The sequence below is a fragment of the Alosa alosa genome, chromosome 11, assembly GCF_017589495.1.
Source record: "Alosa alosa isolate M-15738 ecotype Scorff River chromosome 11, AALO_Geno_1.1, whole genome shotgun sequence".
Taxonomy (NCBI): domain Eukaryota; kingdom Metazoa; phylum Chordata; class Actinopteri; order Clupeiformes; family Clupeidae; genus Alosa; species Alosa alosa.
In genome coordinates this window covers 32,972,890-32,994,436 of record NC_063199.1, presented here as the reverse complement: position 1 = coordinate 32,994,436, position 21,547 = coordinate 32,972,890, and the positions used below count along the sequence as shown (strand labels likewise).

At 42.6% G+C, this 21,547-nt stretch overlaps 1 protein-coding gene across 1 annotated transcript in view; it reads right to left on the bottom strand.

Moving 5' to 3' along the window:
- The window catches only part of mon2 (MON2 homolog, regulator of endosome-to-Golgi trafficking), a 37,640-nt gene extending 21,965 nt beyond the window's left edge, over nucleotides 1–15,675 (bottom strand). Inside the window, 12 exon segments of the mRNA XM_048256164.1 lie at nucleotides 192–373; nucleotides 1,614–1,767; nucleotides 2,211–2,350; nucleotides 2,776–2,900; nucleotides 3,938–4,138; nucleotides 4,754–4,879; nucleotides 5,285–5,382; nucleotides 6,224–6,353; nucleotides 6,783–6,914; nucleotides 8,036–8,163; nucleotides 9,089–9,152; nucleotides 15,180–15,675. Coding sequence (XP_048112121.1) covers nucleotides 192–373; nucleotides 1,614–1,767; nucleotides 2,211–2,350; nucleotides 2,776–2,900; nucleotides 3,938–4,138; nucleotides 4,754–4,879; nucleotides 5,285–5,382; nucleotides 6,224–6,353; nucleotides 6,783–6,914; nucleotides 8,036–8,163; nucleotides 9,089–9,152; nucleotides 15,180–15,287 — 1,588 coding nt within the window. The 5' untranslated portion in view covers nucleotides 15,288–15,675.
- Between the last annotated feature and the right edge of the window lie 5,872 nt (nucleotides 15,676–21,547).

The following is a 21,547-nucleotide window of genomic DNA, read 5'->3' as shown; positions in this document are numbered from 1 at the left end:
TACAGTGCAACGTTTCTACGTTGAACAGTACAGTGCATTTAAATGCACTGTAAAAACATTTCATTTTTAAGACCAAGGGACGGTAGTTTATGTGTTGTCTCACCATCAAAAAGCTGGTTACTAATCTGGCTATTATTGCATTTAGGACACAAAACGGGTGCACACAGCCAGCTCAGCAGGCTCTCACTCACAGGGTTCCTGGGGGGTGTCCAGTGAGCCGTCCCGCAGGGCGGCGGCCTCCTCCTCGGCCGCCAGCTCCCTCTCGATCATGCAGGTGATGCCCCTCACCAGGTCCAGCAGTGCACTGAAGGCCACGGACATGGCGTAGCCCTCGGGGATGGAGGGCGGCTCCACTTTGTCCAGCATCTCCAGGCTGGGGAGAGAGGGTTGCAAGTGCGTTCATTTGATATCTGATCATGTTTCGGTTCTTTTTGCTTGAGGGTATTGAAATCACAACTCATGTCTTTTAATTTTTGTCGTCATAAGTAGGTCATATCCTTATGTTTCTAATTATGTGTCCTTATGCTTAGTCAGAATTATGGTCGGATAGAAGAATCCAACTGTCATTTGTTATGTGTCCTTCCACATGCGTATGACGGGACTGTTTTTATTTCATTCTGTTCCTGTGCCACTACTGAGTATTTGTGTGCCTGTCTTCAGAGATAAGGGGAATGTTGATCTGTGTCTCAGTTCTGCATGGGGGCATCCCCTTCTTCAGAAGTTATCCATTCTGGACAGCCAGGTTGGCACTAATCAGGGTCTGATTTAGTGTGGTCCATGTAAGCCGAGATGACCAACACCATCTCTTGGCAACCTGGAAGGATACTTAAACCCTGACTATTTGCTTCTTTAGTTAGAGAAGCTGATGGATATTTGTGTGAAGGCATGCTGTCTCTCCCTTGATGCACATCATTGTAAATAAACCCCCTTTTTTCTCTACTACTGCCTGCCTGCGTCTCTATTCATGCCATCAGAAAGACCATCATGCTTTGCATGTGTCTGAGTGTTCTGTTTATCTGCGGTGGTCTAGAAAGGTGACATGAGCTAGAAGATGTACAGCTCATCTGAGCTGGCCCAACAGTGCTTTGCCTGTTATGGCGAGGGTTTAAACAAGACAAGACGGAACACAATAAACAAAGGTTCACCGTTAGGTCTGCGCTTAATTCTCTGGAAGCCTGCATAATATTTGGTTTCATTTCATGATTTGTTTGGTGAGCTCAAGCAAAGAAAAAAAAAAGAAAAAGAACATCAAGCATTCCCAGGCACATCGCTTTGAACATGATGCATGTCCAGTATTCGTTTTCTGACACTGAGGTGAACCTGGTGGGTGTATGAAACGTGAGCCCAGCGGCAGGTTTCTGAGTTGTTTTGTGGTTGAGAGCAGGAGACACACACACAGCTCCAGCCCTGACCCTCAGTGCTCTGAGCATGGGCTGTTTTGTCTGGCCGTGTCTTGTTGAGTCTAGCCATCTGTGTGGCTGAGATGAGCGTGTGTGTAGTGAGATGGAGACAGAGAGAGAGACAGAGAGAAAAAGAGAGGGAGAGAAGGGGGGGGGGCTGAGAGGGAGAGAGAGAGGGAGGGAGGGGGCAGAGAGGGGTCGCTCGGTGCTCACTAAGTGGCCTTGGCGCTGCCCTGCACGTTGACGGTCACAAGGGGGATCCAGGTGCCGCGGTACTCAAAAGCCGCCTGCGTGGTCAGGCCTCCGCTCACCCCCGCCGAGCCAGGTCCACCTTGGGCTGCCGTCTGCGCTGTGGACCCAGAACCACCTGAGAGAGAGAAAGAAGGAACGAGACAGATATACAGGTCAACACAAAAAACACCTCATCTTTCATTTCAATGGCACATTTAAGTCTATGCCACTGTACCACGACAGGCACAGCAGTCCAAGGCCACCATCATGTCTGGCTGCATCAAAGCTAGTCATATCAAAGTTAGTCATTTCTTAGCTAGTCATATCAAAGCTAGTCATATCTTAGCTAGTCATATCAAAGCTAGTCATATCTTAGCTAGTCATATCAAAGCTAGTCATATCAAAGCTAGTCATATCTTAGCTAGTCATATCAAAGCTAGTCATATCTTAGCTAGTCATATCTTAGCTAGTCATATCAAAGCTAGTCATATCAAAGCTAGTCATATCTTAGCTAGTCATTTCATTGATGCAGTCAAACATGAGTAGATCTGCGGCTGCTCTGGACAGAAAGCCACTGACCGGTGGGTGGGTTGATGGAGGCGGGGTTGCCAGCACTGGGCACGATGAAGAGGGACTGGATGAAGGAGCCCAGGGCATTGACGATGTCCCGGAACACCTTGGTGGAGTGCTGCTTCATGTCGTAGGACTGGCAGAAGGACCTATGGGAGCATAGGATTACGGAATGAAACCGGCAGTTGACTTATGTGAAGTGTGCACACACCTGCCACATTCCAGACGTGTGTCTGCAAGCGGCTTGCTACATTCTCAGTGACACTAGAGGCATATATCCGTCATGGCATATTAAGCTTGGCATGCGGTGTAATCGCAGATATCTGTACATGCACGGCTAACATTTCCCCGCAAATTCCAGAGAGACAATTAGTTTACAATTTGTCTTTTAACGCTAACCATAAACAAACAACCCAGTGTGCCCCACAGTGAACATAAACATGGTGGTTTATAGTGGTCATTACTGAAGTGAACACACACACACACACACACACACACACACACACACACACACACACACACACACACACACACAGAGGGACAGGACGTTAAAAGTATGAAGTAGGTCTTTCACCGCAGGAGGTGGGGCTGGACACACAGGCGGTGCACTGACTCCACGGCGACGGCTCTCAGCCACTGCGGCTTCTCTCCATCCAGGAACTTGACCAGCAGAGATAGGAAGATCTCACACTCCGTCACCTACAGGACACACACACACACACACACACACACACACACACACACACACACACACACACACACACACACACAGAAAACAGTGAAGGCACACATACAGTACACACGTCAAGCACAGACATGGTCAATACTTTTAGACATGCGTCCCAAATACAAAAAAAATCATTGAAGATGAATACAAAGAGACCATGTAGTGGAATATTGGGGGCACATTGCTGACAAAACTTCAAAAGAAACTAGAGGGAAGAAGAAACACTGACATAAAAAGAATACCAAGAGCAAGAATAACAAGAAGGATGCTATGTCCACACGTAGCAAGGCATTTTTAAAAAGGAATATTTTTCCTCCTTTGTAATTTCAAATAATTCCATCCACACAGATGCGCAAAAATAGCCAGGAAAAAACATGTCAGTCAAACAGATGGCAATGTTGGCCAATTGGAGGCCTGGAAATATTTCAAACACAGGAGAAAACATCACGTCACAATCTCAAAACTCTATTTTCTCTGTCTACACACAAACACGGACACCACAGCTTTTAAAAATAAGAAAACTGAACTTTTGTGTGGACGAAAGGCCAAAACAATAAAAAAAAATCTCTGCATTTAAAAATACACAATTATGTGTGGACAGAGCCTATGAACAGAGTAAGAAAATGGAGGAGACTGCGAGAGATAGAAACACATACACAGAGACAGTGATGAGATACAGCACACAAGGCACGAGAAAGAGACACTGAGAGAGATAGAGATATAAGGGCCTTGTTTACATTTGGTTTACTCTATGCGCGTTTACTCAGCGTAAACAGGGTCAGAGAAACACAGTCAGACAGAGAGAAAGAGTGAAAGAGAGAGTGAGAGAGAGATGGAGATAGAGAGACAGAGATAGATAGAAAGAGATAGATAGATAGAAAGAGAGATAGAGAGACAGAGAGAGAGAGAGAGAGAGAGAGAGATCGATAGAAAGAGAGAGAGAGAGATCGAGAGAGAGAGAGAGAGAGAGAGAAGAGAGAGAGAGAGAGAGAGTCCTGGTGCTCCTCACCAGCAGGCTGTAGAAGTGCTTGATGAGCACGGAGACAACGCGCAGCAGGCGCATGCAGATGGGGAAGTAGGGCTTCTCCACGGGCGCCGGCGAGGCCGCGCTGCCACTGCTGCTGCCCTGCCGGAACTTGATGTTGGGCGAGAAGAGCTTGATGACCAGCGGGCACACACGCTCCTTCAGCAGGAAGCTGAACTCCTGGTGCTGCAGGGGGGGACGCAGAGAGAGAGAGAGAGAGAGAGGGACAGCTTCATCAGACTATACAGAGAGAGAGAGAGAGAGAGAGAGACAGCTTTATCAGACTATACAGAGAGAGAGAGAGACAGCTTTATCAGACTATACAGAGAGAGAGAGAGACAGCTTCATCAGACTATACACAGAATTGTCTTGAATTTCCCCTTGGGGATGAATAAAGTATCTATCTATCTATCTATCTATCTATCTATCTATCTATCTTGTCAAAACAATAGTCAAAATATGCTTTCATTCTGACAAAGCACAATAGGTAATAAGTAAGCTAACACTAAACACACCTAAAAACACCCTACACCTTAAACAACCTTAAATTTAATAAGAAATCACCCTACCCCAGGTAAGAGCCATATTATATTCTACATAACATCAGAGAGGGAGAATGCTTCGGTGCATCACACATGACACATGAATAATGAGAAACAAGAACAGAGCTATGACCCTCATTATGAGTCAAGGTGAAATGCATTGGCCAGCAGACAGACAGCCCAGTGCACTCAGCAGTGTTGTGACTTGTGGGGCTCGAGCGGCAAGTTGCGGAGAGGAAGTCCAGCTGAAAATGCTGACCTGCAAGAAGACTCCCGGGAAGTCGTTGAGCACCGACTCCAGCAGCTCCAGGCCAAACGTGCGCGTCATCTCGGTCATGCCCACCAGCCAGTACGGCGCATCCGCGTTGACCAGCTGACACAGGTCCTGTGACAAGAGTGACGCGAGGAAGAGCTCGTGAAAAATGTCCATTGTTTGTGAATTAAATTGTGTGTTTGAGTGAATTGTGAATTGAGTGTTTCCTCAGCATAGAACACGTAGGATTGGAGGACACACCTAAAAGCAGCCCTCTGAGATCTAGAGTCAGCCAACCCTCAACAACCACTCAAGCTGTCCACATGCAAGATTATTCATGGCTGTTCCCCATTTCTAGTCTTTATACATCCTTGGCCAAACCACATTTGTCCCAAACCAATTGCAAAATCATATCTCTGAAACTGCGAATATCACAAAACACACAGATGGACTTATAAGAAAACATCCTTAACAAAGCCATTTCCAACTGGGAATATATCAATACAATAAATATATAGCTCCCCCTGTTGGATGTACCTGGAAGAGCATGTAGGCATCCTTGGCACTGGGCCTAAGGGTGCTGACCGAGCGGCGGTTGCTGTTGCCCTGGACTGGCGGGGGCTCGTCGGCCATGCCTGGGTGGAGGAAGAGAGGGAGGAGGGAGGGAGGGAGGGAGGGAGAGAGAGAGGTAGGGAGAGAGGGAGAGGTGAGGGACATTCGACTCAGCTTGGCCCCTGATTCAGGACTGAGTGGGAACGCTGAAGAGGGCCCTCATGTGAGTGCCCGGTGCTGGACACAGGCATGCAAGCACTTGCAAACATACTGACGTATACACTTGCACAAGCATATATGCACATAATACAAACATATTCACACAAACTGGCATGGAAGCACACATCAGTACTCACACTGAATCTCTCACACACACACACACACACACACACACACACACACACACACACACACACACTGTCACACACATTACATTACACACACGTCTGTCTTGAATTACATTAACGCCAGGCAGCCACAGGAGCTGCTGTTCCTAATTATATTATCATACATGGACACAGAGGGCCAGTAATAAAATCAACACAGTCCGAAAAAAAAAAAAAAAAAAAAAAAAAAATGCACACACACACACACACACACACATTACTTATTCATCGAGTTGAGACTTAAGTCATGGGATAAGCAGCTTTTGGTGATCTGAGAATAACTCCCCTTCCTGGCTCCAGAGGAGAAACAAGGCAAGAAGACGTGATTGCGAAATGAGCCGCCGGAGGAAACGTTTCCAGGGAGCCTCAGCGTTTTGAAGTGATAATATCCTCTATTCTGGGATAATATCCTCTATTCTGGGACACACACACACACACACACACACACACACACACACACACACACACAGACCCTTCTCCTCTATTCATAAGGAGGAGGAGAAAAACACACATGGGTGTTAATGAGGGGCACGCTCACCTTTAAAGCACTCGTCTTCTGCCACCATCCTCTCGAACACCACCGTGACCACCTGCCGCACTGTGGCGGCTGCTGTGTTGTTGGTGATGTTGTCCTTTGTGAAGTGAAGGCGGAAGCACAGGACGATGGCCTAGGGTCAGAAAAAAGCCTGTTTTAGTGACCAGCACAGTGATGCTACAAAACATCTAAACGCAAGCAGGCGCAACATCTGTGTTGGAGGAAAGCCCAGCGTGAGGAGGTGAACAGACCAGCTAATGCACACAAGCCTTCTCTCCTGAGGAAAGGGACCAGAGAGAGGACTTGCTACTGTGGTACTGAGTTAAAAACCAGATAGAGTTAAAGATTTTAGAAGAACTTAACTTTTTTAACATGAGTTAAAAAAAAATAACAATTTGATACATATTGCTCTTCTTTCATGGTTTTGCTTTGTTTTGTTTTCATTACATTTCTGAGTACAGTGATCTACTCCAAACATCACAGTGATGTACTACTGTCAACAGTTGGACATCTGCTGATGACCTGTGGCTAGGCAGGGAGAGGTCAACGCGTGCACCAGTACCTTGGACAAGACCTCGTCGTGCACCACCGTGTTTGTGGTGAGCAGCACCAGGACCGTCTGCAGCAGCTTCAGTTCCTCCAGGCCATTCTCCATCAGCTGCCACAGCATGTTAATGATATTTCCAGCCGCCGCCTGGCCAACAACACACACACACACGCGCGAGACACACACACACACACACACACAGCACAGATACACAGCACAAACACACACACACACACACACACACGCACATGCTTAAGCCTCATGAGGAAGGGTCATTTTCACACCTCAGATCAATGAGTCAGTAAGAAAATGTCAGAGATCAACATCATAGCCTCACGGTGAGGCCATGAGGTCACATTGAGTAGGCTAGAGGATGGCCTGTCCCAAAGATTTAAATGAGAGTTTCAAAGGTCACTATAACAAAATGCTGCTGCCATCCAAATTCTTTCTGTCCACACAAAACACTGATAAAGCACATAAAACAAAAGAATAATCTGGAAACAAAACATAAAAAAAAAGTCTTTGAACCAACATCTAAATGTACTCTACATGCTCTGAAATTCTGCCAGTTCCACCGAGAATCTGAATTACGATCGACAACGGTGTGGGGTATTTGGAAAGAGCTCGACCTCGTCCACCGCTGGTGCCTGTCACAGCGCTAAACCCCAGGGCTTATGGGAGATGCGGGGGCAGTGGACCATGAGGTAAGGGCTTTTTTGGACTGAGCCAGGGATGACCGCTCCTGATCAGTGCGCGGAGCAGCCACAGACACGGCTTCTTTTTTCCAGACCGCTGGTCTCCTCTGGTGATCTAACCCAGGGATTGTGGCTTGAGCATGTCTGGGCTCTGCCATTAGATTCATGACCAGTGAAGAGGAAGTATGGGAATTTGGCTTAGTTCAAATAGAAGCACTTTTATGGTTTGTACTGAAAACGCAGGATTTCAAGGAGCATCTTATAATGAAGCAATATGGCACCAGTGAGAGAGGGGTTGGTAAAGACATACCTACGGCTGGAGTTCAGCCATAGGCACTTCCATCATATTACTGTTTGCACTGTGGTTTTATGATTTTGTGAACAGTGGACTACAACAGACAATATTTCTTTGCTTCTTGAGAATAAGGCTTGCAACACACTGTTTTGTTGTTGTTGTTTTGTAAGATGTCTGGCCAATATTGCTTCAACATTTTTTCAACCTATGGATCACCGGCTCCGTCTAGTCGTCTTGTTGTGTTGTGTTGTTGTGTTGTTGTTGTGGCGCACCCTTACCTCGGACACCACCTCGTGGGACATGAGTCTCTGGATGGCGGCCAGGCACAGCTGGGTGATCTTGGGCTCTTTGGTTCCACAGCCCATGAGGAACGGCTGCACCACCTCCGAGCTGTTCTCCTTCAGAGCTGCACACACACGCAGACGTCCACGTCACGTCCACCAATTCACTCACACTGCTGAATAGTGACCTCATCAAGAAGGAAGCGTCAACAGCACATGCTGCACAAAGAAGCACTGAAGGCATGCACAATGGGGCTAGTGAGAGCTGTAGTTATGAGTAATGGACTCTACTCTGGTCTCTGGTCACTAACTGGTAGCATTTCCTTCATGTACTTAGTATTCAGCTGAAGCACAAACTTTTTTAGCCTGCACTTGAACTGAATGAATGAATGAATCTTTGGTGTTAAAGTATCTGTTGATCTGACACCAATGACCTTTACGGTAACAATAGCACTAAACAGGAACCAAGTTGCTGAAAGTGACAATCAGTCCATGCAGAACGGGGATACAACATGATAATGAAGATGAAGATGAGACAGAAATACAGATATGAGACAGAGACAGTTACCAGTGACAAGTCAAACCACAAAACATGCTGTTCAATGTTATCAATAAGCGTACACATTGTTTAACTGTTCTGAGTACATTGAAATTAATCTTGTTAGCCTCACTTGATAAGATTCCTTTTGAGACTTGAAAATGTAACCCTGTAAATGTTTGTACGTACAATAAACATTGTACTTTCAGTATGTACGTCAACATCGGTACTTTTTGTACTTGCGTAATGCCACATAGACATGGTCTCAGACACATTAAAGTGGAAGTGGTAATGATGGCTTCGGGACTGATGGTTCCATGTACAGTATTTCAGGAAGAGTTCAATAAGCACTGTTCACACTGGCTAAGAGACACAGAGGGAGAATATTCAGGCCGTCAGGTCTCCCATGAGAACACCACCAATGACCACTCCTCAGGGTGTTCTGCCAGACATTACACGAGCTCCACAATAACATTAGGCCTGTAATTTCATGAAAGACAGATTTAGTTTACCTGCTAGAATATCTGTGTTTCTGGCAGCAATAGTTTTTATCTTCACAATCCCGGATTCTGCAGCCTAGAAATAAACACAAAGATAAACAAAACCCTGTTAATTTCCACAGGCTCAATCCTGGATACGCTACCCATTACTACTCTAGCTTTCTGTTTACCTAAGCAGGACAAGGTTTCTGAAAAACAGAAACATTGTCAGGGTCACACCAAACCAAAATACAAACTAAGTGGACCACCGTGTAATGACATCACTTATGACTCATTCTGTGGCCTGCACTTGCGTATTGGCTAACATGATTGAGTCTTTTGCAGCTGAAGATGTCATTGTAATTGTGTGTGTCCACACACCCAACTGTGTTGGGTGTAAGTATTAAAAGAAAAATTTAAGTAAAACAAAATGAAAGCTGAAAAAAAACCCCCAGCCCATCAACTTCAATGTACTGTAACCTTATTGACAAGCCAGTAGTCAGTAGGACTAAAATATGTTCTTATTTATGACATAGTTTCACATGACTACATACTGTACCCTTTAGTAGTGCACTACAGCAGATATGCATCCACTATCCATTACTGTGCTAGAATCAACATGGACATAAAAGCATCAGGGAAAAGATGCCATACAAGCTCTGCAGCCGGAAATGACCCTATTGCTGAAGGGGGTTAGAGTGGGGATGGAGTGTGTGTGTGTCTGAGACAGCTCAGAGCAATGTGCACTCTATAGCTGAGCTCTGGCTGCCGACCCACATTGTGCAGTCCACAGAAGACCCTGTCTGTCTGTCTGTCTGTCTGTCTGTCTGTCTGTCTGTCTGTCTGTCTGTCTGTCTGTCTGTCTGTCTGTCTGTCTGTCTGTCTGTCTGTCTGTCTGTCTGTCTGTCTGTCTGTCTGTCTGTCTGTCTGTCTGTCTGTCTGTCTGTCTGTCTGTCTGTCTGTCTGTCTGTCTGACCATCGGGCATTTGCCCCTGTTCAGCCTTTTAATAGCTCCATGTTTACTGTGACTACCACAAAGCGTGCCCTCCTGTTCAGTGTATTACTTGCTTTCTCAGCAGTGCTGTGATCAGCTGTCAGATCCGCTGCAAATCAAACGGTGTGAACAACAGGTCTGCCTTTACACGTGTGAAAAGGTTCATCTGGCTCAGAGAGCTCTGGGGCTGTGCAGCTAGGCAGCTGTGCTCACATCTAGGTGCTGTGAGAAAGTACAATTGCAGGAATAAGTGGATATAAGAAAGATGGATGCAAATGAACCTTAAATGATTGCATGGATGCCTTAGGATTCATCGTAAAGGATTTCATAACAGTCAGGAGTTGGAGCAAGAGCACAACATTGAAAATGTTATTGAATACAAGATGGTAAGGTTATGTCCAAGTCCTTTCAAACTTCAAACTGTAGTTTTCAACTACATCGAAGGCCATGAAATGTAAGACTAACACAATATAAAGTACCTCGCAATATAAAGTACATCACTAACGATCATGCTGAACCCAGGTGTCTGCCAAAGCATTAAAGCATTTTGATGCTAAAATGGGAAGACAAAGTGGACACAGTCCTCTGGCATTTGAGGTAGTATGTCATTAAAATCATGCTGTTTACCCTGTTAAGGGCAGAAGGGTGTCGAGACTGTATTAAAATAAACCACTTTATTCAGCCAACAAGGTTACATGCCACAGCTGCGGCTTTCTCAGTGTGGCTCCTGCCAGAGGCCTGGTAAGACTTCTGACTGGCCTAGCCTACTCCCCAGAGGTCTTCAAAGAGAGCATTGTTAATACAAACATGACTGACCAGCGTTGTAATAATGCCTAGTAAAGGTCAATGAAATTACAAACAACAATGATGGACCCATAATATAAAACCTTATTTAGTTTTATTCACAACTGATCTTTTCTCTTAAAAGAGAGAGCACATAATGGTTTGTCACTTTTTGAAGCATGCTTTTATAGACAACTCTCATCTTCTCATTTTGTTGGTATACAATCATTTGGAGGGCGGATAAACACACACTTTGTCATTCTAGCTCCACCTTGGGCCTAAGCAATGCCCCATGCAGCTCCACCTAGGGCCTAAGCAATGCCCCATGCAGTTATGTGGTCTGGATTGGACCTCCAACCCCACGAAAATGTTAAAAAATAAATCTTTCAACAGCAAAATATCACAAACCTTGCTAAAAAAGACAATATTTTGCATGCAAGCAAGCCTTTTGTTGGCATTTGTATTGGGGTTTACATGCCATTTTAGTAGATTGTTTTCAACCAAAGTACCAACCACTGACTACAGTAAGAAAACAGGTGACACATTCAATTACATTCAAGAACCCTTGAAATAAGATATAAGATAATAAGATAAGATATGACCCTCAAACAAATTGTACATCCAAAACAGCAAAACACACTGTGGTTCACTGCTAAAGGTGGAGGTCGAGAATACCCACAAATCTGGAAATAACTAGGCAACAGAGATTTAATTTCAGTTGGCTCGAGTCTCTAGAATCCAGAATCAACATCCATGACGAACTAATAGCCAGCCTAATCTTAAAAAGTGCAGGCCTCACTCTCTGCCTTTGTTTGGATTTGGGAGCTTCTGGCCTTTGAGGGAGGTTGTGGGCGAATAAGGGGAGATCAGTGTGCTCCAGTCCAACCACCTAGTGGTTGTCCTCACAAAGCCAACGCATGGACTTCCAGCACAGGAAGCTAAACCAGATGGAAATGTGCAAAGAAAGACTGCGTGGTGAAGTAGCCTAGCCACAGTTGAAATAACAATAACAAGTTGTCTTTGAGGAAAAGCAAGGATGTAATGGGGGCAGCCGTGGCCCACTGGTTAGCACTCTAGACTTGTAACCGGAGGGTTGCCGGTTCGAGCCCCGACCAGTGGGCCGCGGCTGAAGTGCCCTTGAGCAAGGCACCTAACTCCTCACTGCTCCCGGCGCCGCCCGTTGTAGCAGACAGCTCACTCATGCCTGGGATTAGTGTGTGCTTCACCTCACTGTGTGTTCACTGTGTGCTGTTTGTGTTTCACTAATTCACCGTTTGGGTTAAATGCAGAGACCAAATTTCCCCTCACGGGATCAAAAAAGTATATATACTTTATGTAATGACTCTAGTCAGACAGTACCACTGTGCTTCACAACAATCAGGAATAAGGAAGTCTTTCCTGGTTTCAATAACCTTGTGGAAACATTCTCATAGACAAACAAGCTTATAACTACGACTACTTGTTGAGTCCGGGGATGTTAGACACATAATGTTGTATAGGCCTAATGCAAATTGATCCTAAACTGGATAAACTGGCTGAGCAGTAATGAATAGGCTCTATGTATTGTATGACAGCTAAGCTACAGCTGCCTATAAATAACCTTCATTCAGGCCTAGGAATAGCAATCCTTCTAGCCTACAGGGTAGTTCTAACTGAAATGAACTGTCTTAATGGTGATGAGGAGGATAAAAGACAAATTAAGTTGGGGATCTCTTGAGAGGATGAAACACCACATCAATCTAAGGTTTTCTTAAATTGCCTTTAGTCAAAATGATATTAATCACTATGGTAACTTTAAAACCAATTTGATTTTGGCGACATAACTAACAACACACCTGCACTAAGGGGCCAAATGGATTTAGGCCTATTTATGTAGGCCTGTATGTAGAATGTAGGCCTATTTAAAGCTGGCACTGAAGCCTCTCCTCCAAGGAAACAAGCTGACCATAGACAAAAGAGGAACTGTTTTTAAAAGTCCCTACATATGGAAGAAAACACTGAAAAGCTTTAAATGTACCACACCCTCATGGCTGCTAGCCTACAAGTGTATTTTTGGCCCCCGAAACACAGCCAACTTTTCCTTAACAGCTGGGCAACTCATCAGGAAAACAGCAAACTCTCTCAAAGTTTAGATGTTTAGATCTAAACATCAAGGCAACAAGTCCATTATGACCTCAGCTCACTTTAGAAAGTGTTTCAGAGAAAAACGACAGGCTACACATTTCAGAAAGGCAGACAGAATAAATTCCAGATGCACTCTACTCATGTGACATTGATAAAAAAAAAAAAAAAAACACGAGAATCATAGACAATTTTGGGGATGTTTCTACTTATCTCAGCCAATGAATTGTTGACTGATAAGAAAATTAGAATGAGGAAAGCTGAAATGAGCTCTTGACATCAACTTTCCAGGAAATACACTCAAAAGATCTGGATCTACTAGGCCTCACTGAATACTCTTCCTGAAAGAACAGTTTTCAGGGACAAAACACTAGGCATTAGGCTAATCTGCAGGGTAATAATTCATTTGGAGATATCTGGCCATAATCAAACATTTCTCCAAAGTGAGCCTAATGTTGGCCATGTAAACACAACAACACACACCCGTCACTGACCTCCAGAGTAACTGACAGAGACACTGGTACATGGACTTCAAAAACACCAAAAATGCAAATTCAGCCTTGCTTTCTTGCTTTTCATATTCAACACTCGAGCATCTCAATGGTTTACTGAGCCCCGTGTCAGACCCAGTGTTTACTAGAGCTCACAAAAAGATGAAGGGGAGAGCAGTACAGTACAGTTATTCAACACATTTCCAAGTAGGGCTTCAAAGATAACTAGACTAAGGAACACTTGGAAGTGTGACTAAGTTCCCACACAAGGCCAGAGGTTGTTTAGCAGTTATTCATTTTTGGCCTATACCCTGTAACAAGCCAGGCTGCAAAAACACTATACAGTTAACCTGACAAGTTAGCAGAGATACAGGTTGGGCCTAGTCACTGGAGCCCTGGTTTAATTTGTTAACCATTTGAATTTTATTACACAAATTATCTGTTTTTGTCATGTTTCCAGTTGTTTAAAAGCTGCAAAGGTTGTCAAAGTCAATGACCATTTTTCACGAATCCTCACTGAACAAGAATTTTTCAAAGCTCTCGCTTTACATTTATAAACATTCAATGACTTCACTAGTTTATACAAATGAAATATTGGAGTCATTGATTTGCCAAAATATAATACATAAAAACATATGTTGAAGAAAAGTCCATGCATTTCAATGTCCTACAACTGAAGGACTTTGTGATAAACTGTAGGGCAGGCTGTATCCTACCATAATGCTCCAGCTCAAGTGTCCAAATATGTTTTGATTGCTCCATTTGATTCCTTCAATAAAAGTCATATCTTAATGGGAAGAGTATTTCCCTAATTTGTGAAAGCTTTGGAGTTCCTTCATATGAGTAATGATGACAAAACCCTAGTTGTGACCTGCTCTAGCCTATAGCTTTCACAGGCAACAAAACAAATCTGGTCCACTCGGGATCAGTTTCTGATCCTATATGGTCTTGTAGGTAAGTAGCCGTCATTTTCAACCAAAACGGTTACTGTATGGCTAGAGGCTTACTGTACCAGGCCTCCAAGTAATACGTGTATGGTTAAGCCAAGTATTTGATCGTATTTGAGATCATGCAAACAAATAAGGGCAAACAAAATATCACAAATGTAAATGATTACATCTGATCAACCTCATGCATCACTGACACGTATAACTCCAAAGGCTTTTGAGGATGCTGTGTCGCCCAAGACGCAAGAAGAGTCAGAATGCATAGTAGGCTGCTTAAACGTGGCCATTTACTCGGTCCACTCTCATCTGAACTCATCTGATCACAAACTAAACAGATATCTAGGTCATTTAATTCAGCTCCATGTTGTTTAACCAAACTAAGTTTCTTTAACGCCAACGTTAGATGGAATAAAGAAAATCCGTCCGCATTCACTCTGAGGTCGGTGCACAACCACTAAATTGATGGGCCTAGTGTAACTTATAAACGCATATGTTGGGGTGTTGAACAGATAGTTTGCTTGACAAACAGCATGAGAGCCATTCCTTTATTGTCAGAGATCTGGCTAACTTACCCCACTGCATATGCAGCTGAGACAGCTGCATTACCAATTGAAGTGTCATCTCTCAAGCAACCCTTGCTTATAGTAGGCTACCGCTGTGTTGATGACATCAGCGAACACATGAAAATCCATTTGGGAGTAAGGTTTGTACGGGAAAGACTAGTCATAAATTCTTTAGCAACACTCATTTACTAGACGCTGGCTAGTTAGCTAGCTAGCTAACGTTACCTCTTTCACAGGGGGGAATTTTTTCTTGCATTCCATGGACAGAGACCGCAAATCCGTTTGCATGTTCTCAAGCAATTTCTTCACGGCTTCGGGGCTGCTCGTCGACATTATTGCTATTGTCTCAAGCCAAATATCCAAAACATGAAAATAATAGGCTTGCAATAGCAATCCTAAGACAGGGTCCGGCCTACTTTTTCACCTCCAGTGAAAAAATAAAAGCGATGTGAAGCACTACACAAGCGTCCATTGACACAATCTTCCACTTTTCTTGCACTAATCGTCTGATTGCAGGATTAGACTGCCGTGGACGTCATCTGTCTCCCTTCACCAGGTATCCAATGCATCACCCATAACACTTGTCATCATAGATATATGTCCAGTGACGTTAACAGCTAGTAAGAATAACTTATTTGTTCGTTTCAGCCATGGGTTTCATGGCTCCTGAATTCACCATAGCTAGCTAGAGTCATTCCGATCCCACAATGCCTGTGCGAATATTGACACGTCACTTGGACTTCCGTAAACAGTGGCCGGATTTCATGTCTATGATAAAACCTTTTGTATCGCCCCCTTTTGGTTGTCTTGGGGAATACAAGTCCTCTTCGAAAAATGGCCTTCCCAAGAATAGAGACTCAGAAAAATTACATGAGAAACTAGTCGGCGTTGAAGAGGATTAGAAGGTGATATCAGTGAGTTTTCCTCCAGACTCATATTGAAAGTAAATGTGATCTCAAGTTCTCCATCAAATGAGCTAGACTTGATGATGATGTTTACATGTACTTTCAGCTGAGAGAAAAGGCAGTGCAGTACTGTCACACACACACACACACACACACACACACACACAGATAGCAAAATCAGATTGGCAGATAGCCACTTATTGTCCGCCGTTGGACCACCATCTCTTTCAATTTAACTTGTCATGAATATTAAGAAAAGTTAATAGAATTATATATGGAGTATAACTAAACAAATAAAAAAGATTTTAGACCAATAGTGGCAAAATATTGGCCAATTTGTCTGCAATCCGCCAGAGAACCGATGAGCAAAATCCCAGCGGACCGCCAGCTATGCCCCCACACACACACTCACACAGAAGCACACATACACAGAGAAGCAAACACACACATGCACACACTCACTTAGGCCTACAGTGTACATGCACATAGAATATTCAAATGTGTAAGGATGTGGATGGCCGACAGTCACTTCTGCCAGCACAAAATAGAAAGTCATCTTTAATTTGGAAAAAATCTTTATTTTTAATGCTTTGGGTTACAGATGTGCACCTGTACAAAAAAGGAATTCAGGCAATCATTGTATAACTGTGTGCAACTGTTGACAGTACCTAACAGGCTTCTTATAAAAACCTTGGGATTTTGTTACTGCTTTTAGTCACTTAGTTTTCTGCAGCTTTAGATAGATAGATAGATAGATAGATAGATAGATAGATAGATAGATAGATAGATAGACAGGTAGATACATACTTTATTTATCCCCAGGGAAATGTAGGCATCCAATAGCTTATAAAACACAAGAAAAAACTCTCACAACACAGGATGAAAATGCAATTGTAAGATGATAAGTCTATCCACCACACTCATAGTTTCCCCACATATATCAAAATGTGTATAATGCAACATAAGGAAAAAAAAATTCTGGTACCATCCAATGACCCATGCAATGAAAAATTAGTCTAAAATGTTACGGAGCTTTATCCCTGACACATTAAGGCAGTTGGCGCTGGAAGCCTCAGATACGCTTTTATCAAATGGGGGAGCAAAAATGTCAGGAGTTGCCACCAGCACAGCAGAGCATAATATTATCATGGTGCTTTATGTTACTTTGGAAACAAATGACAACACATTACACTGATAGGCCTACACACACAAAAATGCAAACCTGATTCTAATAATAATAATAATAATAATAATAATAAAAGAAAATATTTATATTCATACATACTTCTGTAAATGTCATTCCATTAAAACAAAGGGTTAGATTAGGCTTATGTCTAGACCATAAGCTGCACCAGGAACTTCTTTTGTAATTGTACAATATTAAAAAATCAAAAATTAATATTGTCCTATACACTGAGACAAGCACACATTGAAGTACTGCTGAGCTATGCTGATGTGCTACAGAATATAAACAAAACACTGACCCCACCTAGTTGTAATGAAAATACATTCTAATTACATTATGTGATATAGTCAGGTAGTGGCTTCACAATTTAGTGAATCATTTTAGTAACAGAAGTCCAAAAACTTTTGACTTGCAGTTTTCTCTAAGCTTTTAATTGGTCCAGTTTTCTATTAGTCACTGATTTATGATATAGTGTATAACATTTTTGTAAATACATGTTGTGCCTCCATTTTAATTTGCACACTTTCCACAATATCTGTTTGAGAAACCATGGATACTCATACCCCAAACATAGACCAAAAGACCAATATGTGAAGTAGTGATATTCATTATGTGAGAATTCAATTATATAGTTTTTGGCATATAATACAGGTTTTAATATTTAGGGGCAGCCGTGGCCTACTGGTTAGCGCTTCGGACTTGTAACCGGAAGGTTGCCGGTTCAAACCATTGAGCAAGGCACCTAACCCCTCACTGCTCCCTGAGCGCCGCTGTTGTTGCAGGCAGCTCACAGCGCCGGGATTAGTATGTGCTGAGTGTGTTTAACTAATTCATGGATTGGGATAAATGCAGAGAGAGTATATATATATATATTTATACTTATAAATATCAGGGCCCTAAACCTGGTGCATCAGGGCAGCAGGCACGACCGAACATCTTGTTGCTAGTTTACATTGGCGCAATGATCATTATTACGCCAGGTGTACAAGTTGACGAGTTGTCATATGAACCTTGTGCACCCACGGGCATGTCGATGAAAAAAACGAAGTGGTCAGGCACATGAAGTCAAGTCAAGTCTTGGCAATGCAAAGACTGCGCTGTTGTGATTGGATGAATGTCCTTATAGAGTCTTCATTCAGTCAATCAAATAGTATTGGGGTAAGTGTTGTTTTTTTCAGGCTATGTTTTCGATTGTAACCCCGTGTAACCCCAGACTAGATGGCTTCACAATACCAGACCAAATCCGATTTTTCACTTGATAGACACATCTGATGTTGTCCAAACAGTATGAACAGCTGAAGTCACATATAATCTGACTTTTTCCAATTCTGATTTGGGCCACTTCCATATGTGGTCTAAATGTGATGCAGGTCTGATGTTTCGCAATGCGACATGCAGTCTGAATACTTATATCAGAATTCATGTGACTTTTATGCAGAGGTGGAAAAAGTATGAAAATATTGTACTCAAGTAAAAGTACCAATACTTTGATTAAATATTACTCAAGTACAAGTTAAAATACTGATCTGAAACTGTACTCAAGTAAAAAAGTAAAAAGTAGTTCATTTAAAATGTACTTTTAAGTAAAAGTTACTTAGTTGCTTTTTGGGGGTACCATAAACCAGACTTTCTAATGAGGAGACACAGCACTCAAAAAATCCCCCATAGTAATGCATGGGGTTAGTTTGTAACGCCAACTATGGCAGTTGTCTACACATATCACAACCCTTCCACGGCAAAACGTCGACATGTGAATACATTGAGCCAATCATGTGGTGTGTTGTAAAATACATTGAGCCAATCATGTGGTGTGCTGTGCTGAAGACATCGTGCCAATCATCTGTTGTGATCTTGCCGCTGGAGCAAGATTGGTGTCGTGAAGCCCACGCACACGCATTTCTGCTGAAATAGATGCCGCGATAAGTGCCCAAAAGCGTTGCAATATGGCCTGCCGAGTGGAGGGACTTGCCTAAAAGGACTTTGGTCCTAGCTGGAGTTGCTGCAGCCAGCAGCTAAGGCAGCAATGTTCATGCTCCCAGTGTGTAGCGCTGTAGCTGCAGCAGCTCGAGCTAGGTAAAACCGATTGTTTCAGTTTTGTTCATACCGACAGTACTCAGTGACGTTGAGAAATGATCTCTGTGAAAAAATGTGAAAGAGTTCTCCTTTAAGTTTGAGCAGTAGTTGATTTTCAAAGTTAGTTGCACTCATCCTTGATCGCTTTGCAGTGAACAGTAATCAGCACAACTGAATCACAGGCAGCTGAGGCAGGCAGGCCAATGTTGAGTTGCAGACAGTTTTTAATTTAGCAGAAGGTTCAGCACATTAAATCAGACATGGGAGTATAGGGCCCCAATGGAGGGAGAGGGCCCTTGAAAAGTGGAACTCTGGGGGGCACAACATTTTCACCAGACATTAGTAATAACTCAGGTAATCCACACATTTTATAAGTAGAGTCATGTGTTAAGAAAAAACACTAAGGCAAAGGAAAGGGAAGGAACGAGCTGGAATCTGTAAGTAGTTATAGTTATCCTTTCTATCTGTGCAAATTAATATAAGCTTGGTTAGTAGCTTACATATTGATGGGCTATAAAAGGTTTTTCATTACCAAGGTGTCACAAGAAACATTTCATGATGGATAAAAAGCAAAAGCTCTCCCAAGACCTTTGCAACCTTATTGTTGCAAAACATATCAATGAAACTGGTTACAGATGCATTTCAAAACTTCAGAATCTTCTAAGTAAGCAGCATGGGAGCCATTATCTGCAAGTGGAAGGAACATCACTGCATCATCAACCGCCATGCACATTTCTGACCAGGAGTCAGAAGGATAGTCAATTGCTCCAGAAAGACTTGAAGGCAGCCAATTCAATTAAATTAAATTAAACAGTTCTGGAAGTAACTAAAGATCAGGATTCACAAGAGGGACCCCTGGAGAAGAACAATGGGCCAAAATCACACCTGATACTGTGACTAATAAGATTTGTCATACAGGAAATGTCTTGAAGCTGTCATTACAAACAAAGGCTTTTCCACAAAGTATTGAAGAAATTTCAGTAGGCACGTTCAATACTTTTTTTCCTGTGTCATTCAACAAAGGTCACTCTCACTCTCCCTTGCTAAAGAGCTAAATGGTTTAGTCCGCCTGCACGATAGTCTATCTTTTGTTTATTTTTGAGCATAGTAGTGGACCGCTTTGTTGTTGCAATGTCTTTTCCAAAGAAACATGTCATTGGGTACCAAAACAAAGGCCGAAACAGGAAAAATTGACATCAAAATAAGGGAAACAACTAATAAACTTCTTTCAAAGAAAGGTGAGCACAAACCGTCAAAACACCACGAAATCCCATGGTGTTTTGCTTGAATAGGCTATCTCCGCAATCATTAGTGCTAAAACGAACTGAGACAACCCATTGAAATAGCGGAAAATACTGGAATCGTGATCCAGCTCCATCTCCACATTTAATGCAAAATGTTCTGTTGTAGGCTACAGACCATTAAAATGTTTAATCTCTGTTTTCGAGTCTTAACTTTTTTTTTTACCAGTGCATCAAAATGTAATCAAGTAAAATTTAAAATACCAAATAAACTACTTAAAAATACAAAATACACAGAAAAACTACTCAATACAGTAATGTAAATGTAAAACCTCTGCTTTTATACAGTCATAATTTTGCAATGAATTCCAAATAAAGCACCAGATAAATTGAGACACTCAGTGGAAATGAAAGAGCGTGAAGAAGATAGTCAGTCAGATAGTTTTGCTGTGCGTGTCCATTTGTTGTTGTTTTGCACATGTGGGTCAGGTTAGATGGAATCTGACACATTTAATGGAAAAATGTAATTCGAGGAATTACCAGTGATATGGCAGATAGTTTTTTTAATGGATGGATGTTGATAGATGGATGTTTAATGGGTTTAATGGGTGGAGTGAATGGTTTGAAGAAGATGGATGGATAGAAAGTTGGATTAAATGTGCCTTATATCCTTGTAGAATGGGGAGACACAGAGAGAGTTTGCCTAGTTGAGCAGAAAGCAGTTGATACAGGTGCAATCAGTTTAATTAGCCCTTTATGATGTCATAGTGCCAATGCAAAGTCTACAGGGAAAAATAAGCTTGTTTTTTGTTAATATCTAAAAAAGTATAAAGTTTACAGAAGTGAAAAATACATTGCACAGGTGTCCTTTTCAAGACCTAAGTTACTAAGTTAAACTGAACAAAGTTTCTATGTTAAACTGTTGAAGTTGAATTAGACACAGAACATTTTGGATAGAAGATTAAGAAGAAGAAGAAGACGACTTCGGATAACAAAACAGTGCATTTTCATGCACTGTAATAATCTGAACAGGCACAAAAAAACAAACAAAACAATCGTATTTGAGCAAAAAAAGTCAGACTTCAGATTTGTGGTGTGAACCTAGCCTTTGTTTTGTCGTTTTGTCGACCTCAATTACTAAGCCAGTACAGACATGTGTATACAGATACTCTATTTGTCACACACACA